The sequence below is a fragment of the Macaca thibetana genome, chromosome 6, assembly GCF_024542745.1.
Source record: "Macaca thibetana thibetana isolate TM-01 chromosome 6, ASM2454274v1, whole genome shotgun sequence".
NCBI classification, from domain to species: Eukaryota; Metazoa; Chordata; class Mammalia; order Primates; family Cercopithecidae; genus Macaca; species Macaca thibetana.
In genome coordinates this window covers 13,179,716-13,190,458 of record NC_065583.1, presented here as the reverse complement: position 1 = coordinate 13,190,458, position 10,743 = coordinate 13,179,716, and the positions used below count along the sequence as shown (strand labels likewise).

The 10,743-nt window shown below is 36.9% G+C and overlaps 1 protein-coding gene and 1 pseudogene across 2 annotated transcripts in view; both read right to left on the bottom strand.

Annotated features, from left to right (window-relative positions):
- Positions 1 to 661: 661 nt before the first annotated feature.
- LOC126956083 (solute carrier family 2, facilitated glucose transporter member 3-like) lies at positions 662 to 5,676 on the bottom strand (annotated as a pseudogene). The gene has a single exon (XR_007726242.1). The product of XR_007726242.1 is annotated as a solute carrier family 2, facilitated glucose transporter member 3-like (transcript).
- The window catches only part of PANK3 (pantothenate kinase 3), a 34,328-nt gene continuing 24,246 nt past the window's right edge, over positions 662 to 10,743 (bottom strand). Inside the window, exon 7 of the mRNA XM_050794652.1 lies at positions 662 to 10,228. Coding sequence (XP_050650609.1) covers positions 10,178 to 10,228 — 51 coding nt within the window. The 3' untranslated portion in view covers positions 662 to 10,177. The remainder of the gene's footprint in view (positions 10,229 to 10,743) is intronic.

The window sequence follows — 10,743 nt, the reverse complement described above, 5'->3', positions numbered from 1 at the left end:
AAACTTAACAGGCCGGACGGATACCCCATTCTCCATGATGTGCTTATTTCACATGCACACCTGTATCAAAACATCTCACATACTCCACAAAGCCTGAAATCCCAGCACTTTGGGATGCCAAGGTGGTGGATCACTCGAGCCCAGGAGTTTGAGAACAGCCTGGGCAACATGGCGAAACCCCATTTACACACACACACACACACACACACACACACACACACACACCCCCACCCACCCACCCCACACACAAAACGAAACAAACACCTAACCAACAAACAAAACCCTAGCCAGGCATGGTGGTGCATGCCTGTAGTCTCAGTTAGTTGGGAGGCTGAGGCTGTAGTGAGCTATGACTGCACCACTACACACCAGCTCAGTCAACAAAGAGACTATCTCAAAAAACAAACAAACAAACAAACCCCAAACCAAAAAGCCAACAACATTCCTTTCTGATGCGAGATAACATGGTCTCGTCGGGGGAAAGTTTTCACATCTTAATAAATGCAAGTCTTAAATTTCATCAATGCCTTCTCTGTGCCACTGGGAATCTAGAGGTGAACAAGACTTTACAAAGTTCTTGCTCTCACGGAATTAACCACAACCGTGCATTTAATCGAAGTGAAAATGTGGGAATATGTAAGGTAAATAATAAAGGGACACATAGTAAACAACTTAGATAATTTATTAAGCAGAAAATAAAAAGTATGATTCTAACATCTATTTAGAATATGAACAAAATTAGAAACGGTTAAACTACAAGAAAAAAGGCAGAGATATTGAAGTTGGCTTAATGGTTATCCAACACAAACAAGCAAAACCCAAGTTACCTTCATGCAAATAAGCATTAAGGAAAAGAATACGGGAATGTTTACAGAATGTGCCATGGCAAACATTTTTCAAATTTACATAAGAAACTGTACATGAATGAAAAAATAAATTAGGTAATTTACAAGAAATGTTTTACAGATTACAACAGGCTATAACTTAGTTTATTATGAATAAAATTTGTAGCACATCATACATTTTTACATCACAGATTCAGTGTTAAAAGAATTCAGACATGATAAAGCTTAGACTTGACAAGAATAATGTAATAGACAGAATAAGGCAATTTACACTGAAATGGCATGTGGAAGTCAAATTAATCCCCAAATTAAAGGATTCCTTAGACTGGGACATAACATCTTCTGAGTACGATTTGGTCAATAACTGGTCATTAAGATAAATGCCATTCAATTTTAGTTAAAAAGTCAGCTTTTAGCTGTAGTTTAAATAAAAAGTAAAAGTACAGTGTACAAAAAAATAATAAAAACCATCTTAATATCACTTACATCCTAATACTATTAATTGTATTTGGGACAAGCAGACTAGGATATTGGTGTTACTTCTATAAAGTTACCTTCTATTTCTAAATGCTGTAAACTAAACTAAAACAGGTTCCACAGAAAAAGGTGGCAAATTCCAAAATGGCTTAATACCTGTGACGACTATTGACTGAGCCAGGTATGACATCGATGAAATTCAGACATACAATATAAAGTTGAGATAATCCCAAATTATTTTACATTATTTATATATACTTTACAAATTATGCAAACATGGAAATGTTTTCTTGGAAAGCTATTGGAACTGTAAGCACTGCGATGTATGAAAGAAAGATGTTTAGAAATACAAAATTTAATAATATCCTACAATTGAATTAGTTGCATATTTATACCATTCAAAATCTTGATTTTAACCTCATTCACTCCTTTGAAAAATACATTCCTCTTTTGTTCTTTTAAACGCAAAATGAGTGGCAGTTGCAGCAAAAACACTGAAATTCTACAAGGAAAAAAATTGATTTACCCCAAACATATCTTTCAGCAGGAACTGTGGTACCTGAAATCCCAGTATCAGCTAATAGTTCGTTCGTTCGTTCGTTCATTCATTCATTCATTCGTTCATTCATTCATTCATTCATTCATTCATTCATTCATTCATTCATTCATGTTTGAGACAGAGTCTTACTCTGTTGCCCAGGCTGGAGTACAGCAGCATGATCTGCCCTCTGCCTCCCGATTCAAGTGATTCTCCTGCCTCAGCCTCCCGAGTAGCTGGGACTACAGGTGTGTGCCAACAAGCTGGGGTATTTTTTTTATTTTTAGTAGAGACGTGGTTCTTCCCATATCTATCCCCACTCACAATGATCAGAAATAAGAAACAGCTTTTTAAAAAGGGTCACTAAAAAATCCCAAATATATGTAACACAAACAGTCCGACTTAACAATGGTTTGACTTATGGTTTTTCAACTTTATAATGGGGCAAAAGCAATACATATTCAGTAAAAACTGTACTTCAAATTTCATCTTTTGATATTATCCTGGGCTAACGATATGTGGTATAATACTCTTATTTGAGATATTAAATCTTTCATTATAAAATAGGTTTTGTATTAGATGATTTTGCCCAGCTACAGGCCAACATTAAGTGTTCTGAACACATTTAAGGTAGGCTAGGCTAAGCTGGGATATTCAGTAGGTTAGGCGTATTAAATGTATTTTCAACTAACAGTATTTTCAATTTACAATGGGTCTACTGGAACATAACCCTATCATAAGTCAAGGAACATCTGTATTCCAACATTTATGAATAATTTTTTTTTTGTACAATGAAAAAGTCATAATGCCCATATAATTCTGAAATTAACATAGTAAAAATTCCAGATCACCTTTACAGATTTAAAAGTACAAACATTTTAATTTACATATAAAACCTTTCATATTACTTTAAGGTATATCTACCTGGCCATTACAGGCAATGACATATTAAGAGAGAACGCCATTCTACTGGTTTGGTGAGAATCCAATACCTAATACCTATAAAACATATAACAATAAAAATTATGTAATAACTTAAAATTATATAAGCACTAAATATTAACTCCAAAACATGATACCAAATAACTGAAAAAAAATTAATTTAGTTATCCCAAACACGGCCATGAATGAAGCAACTTTCTCAGGACCCTGAAAACTGACTCATTTTCCATCATAACAAACCAAATAATGTTCAAAGAGGCAAGACCAGTGACCAACACTACTTCTAATACAATACCAAATATGACCTCACATTCACTGGATATACAGGACTAATGCAAATAGTAGTGACTGCTTTAAGAAAACATTTGGGCTGTTTGGAAGTGGAAATTAATTATTCAAAATTTAGATACGTCAGAAAAGCTGGGATGATTCATTTTCACACCACCATTATCGTGAAGGGGCTATCCAAATACTCTTAACAGAAGGAAAGAATTACTCACTTTTTTAGGTCTTCAGTGATTATTACTAGGCTCAGTAGAAACCAGAAGACAATTATTCTCTTAAATATTGACAAGAGGCAGTAATATAAGTAAAACATTATTTTCTGAGATTATCTGATGATTGAAACAAAGTTGGCTGAATTCCTTAGGTATCAGAATAAACATAAACTTGATCATTGATACTTCATGGCAGATCACTTTAAGTGAGGTCAGAGTATTATTACAAAAAGACAATATACTTCTAATGTTTTGTTTACACACACCACAAAACAGTTAAATTCAAAATAATGTACACTCATTTTCATTATCCTCTATCAGTTTTCACATGGCTTTAAAAAGTGAAAGAATTTCTAAACTACATTCTCAAATGCAATAGACTAAAATGAATAAAGTGCTCAACAGAAAAAGATACAATGAAATATGAAAAAATTTTGCTTATAATATACTGAGTGGTTATAAAGAACATATGGAAATTACTATCCAGTTAAGCTTTTCATCCAAAAACACAACCTTAAAAATCAAGGCAATATGTAATGGACTACTCTTCGAAGGCAAGAACACTGCTGGAATAAGAGGAAACCCTTTTCACTTTGTGCTACATCATTCTGCTTACAGAAACAATCTTTCAGGAACTGGTATTTACATTATAGCAATCACATGTACACTCAAAGGTAAAAAGAAAAAAAAAAATCTCAGAAGTTTTTATAGAGTCTAATATTTGGCAAATAATCTAAACCACTTGAAGGGCTTTCAATTACCAAGTGTATTACAGGCAATAGCACTGACTTTACCCAAACTAAGATACCACCTAATTTCCAACTTATTTAGGGTAGTTGAGCAAGGAACTGCCATGTCAAATTACATGGCAAGTTTACTAATAGACTTAGTCTTTGGAAAAGATGAGCGTAGAACTTAAAAAGCACTAGTTTTAAAAGTCTCTAATTAAAAGGCAATCTTCTCGCAGGGGCAGGGTGGTGGTGATGGGAGATTCTATATCCTGTGTTCTTTGCCTAGCCTCACAGCAAACTGACAGTGCTCCTTGCATTTGAAAAAGTTACCAGATTTTTTAAGAAGGAAAATTAAGCCCAAAAGTTACAAAGATTTTCTGGGTACAGAGGTCTACAATGCATTAGAGTTTCTTTTTAATCCTTAGAAATTGGCCCCTCAAAGTCCGATTTTAGAAATGAAGTCAATGGAATCATTAGATCTGCTTCAGTGAAGTATGTATGTTTGGACTGTTGGGAACTGTGCCCAGTGGACTCATACTATCTCAAATGTGATCTACTGGAAAGATTCAGGTCTCCTAAGAGAACTTGGCATAGTACCATGGTCAGATGGTAATAGACATACATAAGCATGCCATGACCCTAAAGCAACAACACACTTAAACTAGATAATAATTGTTTAGGAAGAACAATCCAACTAGAAAATTGGAGGTCCAGTTGGAGCAACCAGCCATTGCTATTGCAAACTGAAGAGTGTGGCCACAGTATACCAGAGAATGGGGCCTGGTCCAACTCCAGAGAAGGCCACAAAGACCAAGACAGCCCCACTACAAAGTTCATCCCACCATACTCATCCTTTAATAACAAACAATCATGAGGACAGAACAAAACGCCATCCCTCCAAGACCTATCATATGTAAAGTCCTTCCTGCCCTTTCAACCAGAAACAGAGACTACAGTCAAGAAGATACTAACCACTCCTGCACTAATCTCTAGATTGGCTTCTCAACACCTGCAAATCCTTGAAGATTCTCATTGAGAAACAGAAGACAACATTGATTCCAGAGAGCTACTGAGAGAGCTGGAACATGATGGAAAAGACAGTGGGTTGTTGGTAGCTGGGTATTCTAAAGAGCGCCAGTGTGTTGCTTTTCTTGTACCATCCTAGCACTCTTATCTCCTGGATGTCCTGGGACACATCCTGAGTCCCCTACAATTGCCGAAGGATCTCATTAGTACTCTTGCTTTCTGTTAATGAGCAAAAACTTATGACTTTCAGGGCAAAATGGAAGGGCTACACTTTATAGGACAGCTGGAAGGATGGTAAAGCCCAGTATCACTGGGCATAGCTCTTCAGACCCCAAGATGATCTCCAGACCAAAGATCTGGATCTCCAGAATACCAACAATGATGCCCAGCTGGGTGAGAGCACTAAAGGCAGTAGGCGAGATCTCTCCAATGTACATGGGCACAAAACCTGTGCAGAGTCCACATTACAAGCCAGTAACCAAGTGGCCCAGGATCAGCATTTCAACCAACTCAGCTTTGTTGCAGAATCCCGTAAGGCAACCATTGATAGCCAACAAATTGATGATAAGCATTGAATTGCACCTGCCAAAGTGGTTGACAAAGAGTGCAACAGAAAGGAGTCAATCATATCACCATTGGCGAAGATGGCCACAGACAAGGGCCAGGGGGGAACGAGCAACACCTCAGAGGGAGAGTCTTCTAACCTCTCTTTCAAAGTGTAATTGAGAAAGTCCTGTATGATTGTCTCAGGAGCACTGATGACTCCAATGTTGTAGCCAAACTGAATAGAAGAGGTGGGGTGACCTGGGTCCCCATGGCCCTTATCTAATTCTTTTCAAATATTCAAGAAAAGAGTTAGGAGTGGGATTCCAGAGCCATTTCTTCCAGTCAACAAAACCTTCAAAGTGTCCTTGGCAGCAAGTTTTCAGGTCCTCAGTAATGCTCTAAAACTCACGCATCATTACAGCATCTCTGCGTTCTTGCCTTACCACATTTATCTCAGACCCAAACTTAGTTATTTCTTTTTATTACATCTGAACCATCAAAGCTAAATATTTTATTCTATTATGAATAACAGCAACAAAACCACGTTTATCCCAAATAAATGTTACAGGAATCTAATAGATGAGCTGTTTTGAAACTTTATGGGAGTCTGAGGCAATACTGCAGAATTACTACAAGGATCAATGTTTAGTAAACAAAAGCATAATAGCTCCAAAATTTGTAAATCCTTTTACCTGGGAATTTATTCTCTCTTTTGTATTTTTGACAGTGATTACAAAGTTTTTCAGATTTTTATATTGGCAAGTTAACACTGGAGGTCCAATAGTTTAGTGAAGTTGTTTGAGTCTCTTGCTAATCAATGGTTTAGGAAGCAGAGATACTTGGGGATAAAACTGACTTCTATACATTACCAGTAAATCTAGATGTACTTTGTTTAAAGAGCTTAAAAAACTGTTTACATTACACAAGGTAAGTATCACTACGGGTTTTTTTTTTTTTTTTTTTTTTTTTTTTTTACAAACCACAGTTTTACTTAACAGAGTTTTCAGTAGACTCAGAGATGCATGATAAAGACATTTCCCCATGTAGTTTTCGAATTTTACACTCAAGTTCTTACATTTGATTATAGGCATGAGCCACTGCACCCAGCCTCAAGTGTTTCAAATTCAGTTTTCTTCACCTAAAGACATGAATGTATGAATTATAAGAGTGGTTATTTAGGAGGAAAAGCATGTAAAGGTAAGTTTTTAGAATTTAGACTGAAACTTTGAATTCACGTCAGTCAGTAGCCATTTTAAAACCCTACAATGACTTTGTATTCTTTGCTTTAATGCTTCCATTGTAGTGACTAAATATTTGAGCCAAAATTCCATTAGTTCAATTTATTTTAAAAGTTTCTGATTTGTGTATCTGTACAGGTAAGAATCTTAATTGAATGATAGTAACTACAAGTTTTATACCTGTGGCAAATACTGTATTAGCATCTATAGATTTAGGGCAATCTTGAAGGAAAAATAGAATGGTCAGAGTCTAAGTTATTTCATCACTGTACTTTGGTTAATGTGGAACTATGATTCATATATTTTGTCCTTTCAAACTGAAATTACCTGCTAAAGTGCACGTAAAGTGAGCAACCATCTCACCACTGTGGCTCTTAGCTTTTCCCATATGTAGTCTAGAATTACTGGAATAATAAGAACACAAAATCATAATGAAGGCTGACAAAGATTATAATTTTTTATTAAGATCTCAAGTAACTCCCTGTAAGCTTACTGTGGTAAATAGATTTGGTTCTAATACCACAATGCCTCAAAGCTCTATGTTCTTAACGGTGCTGTCTTAGTAGAAATAAAACGTGAACCATGTGTGATTTTATCTTTTCTAGTAAGCACATTGAAAAAAACTGGAAACAGACGATTCTTTTTTTTTTTTTTTTGAGATAAGAATCTCACTCTGTTGCCCAGGCTGGAGTGCAGTGGCACAATCTCAGCTCACTGCAGCCTCCGCCTCCTGGGTTCAAGCGATTCTTCTGCCTCAGCCTTCCGAGTAGCTGGGACTACAGGTGTACACCACCACGCCTGGCTAATTTTTGTATTTTTAGTAGAAACAGGGTTTTGCCATGCTGGCCAGGCTGGTCTCGAACTCCTGACCTCAGATGACCCACCCATCTTGGCCTCTCAAAGTGCTGGGATTACAGGTGTGAGCCACCATGCCCAGCTAAGATTCATTTTAATTGTATATTTTTCTTTAACCCAACATTTCCAATGTTAACATTTCAACATGTAATCAATACAAAAAATTAGGAGATATTTAACCTTTTATTGTCCCTAGTCTTCAAAAACCAGTGTATATTTTACACTTATGAGCACATTTCGGCCGGGCGCGGTGGCTCAAGCCTGTAATCCCAGCACTTTGGGAGGCCGAGACGGGCGGATCACGAGGTCAGGAGATCGAGACCATCCTGGCTAACAAGGTGAAACCCCATCTCAACTAAAAAATACAAAAAATAACTAGCCGGGCGAGGTGGCGGGCGCCTGTAGTCCCAGCTACTCGGGAGGCTGAGGCAGGAGAATGGCGTAAACCCGGGAGGCGGAGCTTGCAGTGAGCTGAGATCCGGCCACCGCATCCCAGCCTGGGCGACAGAGCGAGACTCCCTCTCAAAAAAAAAAAAAAAAAAAAAAAAAAAAAAAAAAAAGCACATTTCAATTCAGACTAACTACATTTCAAATGCTCAACAGCTACATATGGGTAGTAGCTGCTGTACTGGACAGTGTGGTTCTAGAACTACCTCTTACAAATGAACACTATCAGTGTCCTTGAAAAACTTTCTTATTTGAGCTAGTTTATTTTATACAAACAAACTGTATTTCTTATTATTCCTGAAAGATCTCATATTGGCATCCTGCCATTTCACTGTAGTGCCTATCATTTTTCCATTGATACTGATAAAGTTGCCCAAGACACATCTTCCCACATAGAGGAAGTAAGAGGAAAAAAACCCTTTTGGATAGAATCTATTAAAACTCATCCCACTATTCCTATGTACATAAGTAACACTGCGTCTGCTGAGTGGAATTTGCATTCGGAACTTCAAAATTCAGACTCATCTACCTTTCCAAGTTAGACAGCTGGGGAAAGAACTTCCTAAATCTTAAGGATGAGGGTAGAGGGCTCAACCCCACTCCAGATTCAGGCAAGGGGAATAGGAAAGAGTGAGATCAGAGCATGGTGGCCTCTTGCGGGGGTTCCTTTGATGGGGACTGTGGGGGAGTGGAAGGCATTATTTTAAGGGGATAAGAAGCAAATGGAAGACTTGCTCCAACTCTAGAGTTTTCATAGAGTTAGAGGAGGTGAAGGGATTTATTCCTGCCATGGATCATGGGCGCTTCTATAATCAACTCCTGGTTTTGCACTATTTTTATAAATGGAGATTGGACCTTGGTGACAGCCTCTCTTCCCCTTTTCCTATGTTGCTCAATCTTCCTTTCCCTCCTAGGTTCTTACACATTTCAAACCCTTGCCAGTAACAGTATTTTAGTTATCAGTTCTCACCATTCCCTCTGGTGGTTGAGCCTTTGGATAAAAATCCACATGGCTATGGAGTGAGTTTTGTTGGAAAAGGTGACCTTTCTCTAACTGCACCTCTATTTCTGGCTCCTCAAACGGCGAAGGGTGATAACAAGGCATGGTAGAGGTTTTCCCATTTTTCAGTGACTAGATTGTGAATATTTCCAAATGATTTTTCTATTATTAATGTTACTGTGGTTGTTTTAAAATAAAAGCTCCTAATGTACATATGATCAAAACAAACAAACAAAAAAGAGCACAGTGAACTCAAATCACATTCCATTACAATAGTCCCAGGACTTCATTAGACCGACTCCCAGTAATTAAGCTTCCAATCTTAAAATGTTAAACATTTCAACGTGTACTGACTAATTCCTGTAAAATACAGAAAGTGCAACATCACCAAATGTGCATTTCCCAGGATTCATTTCAGAATTCTCATGAAAATTTAATAATAGTATTTCAGTTAATTATGGCATTTGAGAAAAGATACTTATGGGGAAAGATCACATACATGCTTTGGGTGATATGTTAAAAAAAAAAAAAAAACCTACAATAATTAGTAGTATTGCCTTAACATTTCTAAAATCACATAAAAATGATCATCTTTGATTGCTATTTCAATAATTTTGGATACAGGGTATGTTATTTTCTGCTTACTAGTAATCAAAACATAAAACAGACTTGTAACAAATATTCAGAGTCGATTATTTTCATAAGCTAAACATTTCCGAGACTTTAAGATTTGTGTTTGAGCATACAGTACTGCAATGTTGGCTACATAAAATTTAAAAATCTTTTTAAGAGGAAGCTCAATAATCAGAGGCTGTATTGCATTTAAGGATTTAACACTGGCTATATACAAAAGGGAAAGCATTTCAATGAGAAATACTTCACGTTACCAAGTTCTCTCCTTTAATATGGCAACATTCAGCAGCTTATGCTACTCTTCTATCCTTTGGTTCCCAGTGACAAACAATGCAGTAATAATGCCTCTGGTTTTAGTTCCTCTTGGACGACATTTATTAGCAGAGAGAGAGACCTGATGCTTTAGCTGAAATTTGGCAGCCCAAGAAGTGCACCAACTGCTCCAAAGTATCCCTGTATAATTTAAAAATAACTGTTATGTAGTGCAGCTTTTAAATTAGCATATAATATTAACCACTTGAGAACACACAACTATGCACAATCTATCTGTTTAATAATATTTGGAAACCTACCAATTTCTGCGTTGTTAGCTATTATAAAAAATCTTCTGAATCTGTATTCTTGATATCTACACAGCTTTGAAATATGTATTTTTATTTATTATTATTATTTTTAGAGACATGGTCTCACTATTTTGCACAGGCTGGCCTTGAATTCCTGGGCTCAAGTGGTCCTCCCATCTCAGCCTCTTTAGCTGGGACTATAGGCTCACACTGAAATATGTATTCTAAAAGTGTGGCCTTTAGACACTAAAGCTTCCAGGACTGTAATAGCAATTCTGCACCCTCTCCCCTTTACTTAATAAACAAACTAACTTCCTCTGGCTGTGCCTGACACTCACACGGCATGCCATGTGGAAATGCACAAGGGCACACCATTCTGATTTGTATTGTGTGAGCAGTGACAAT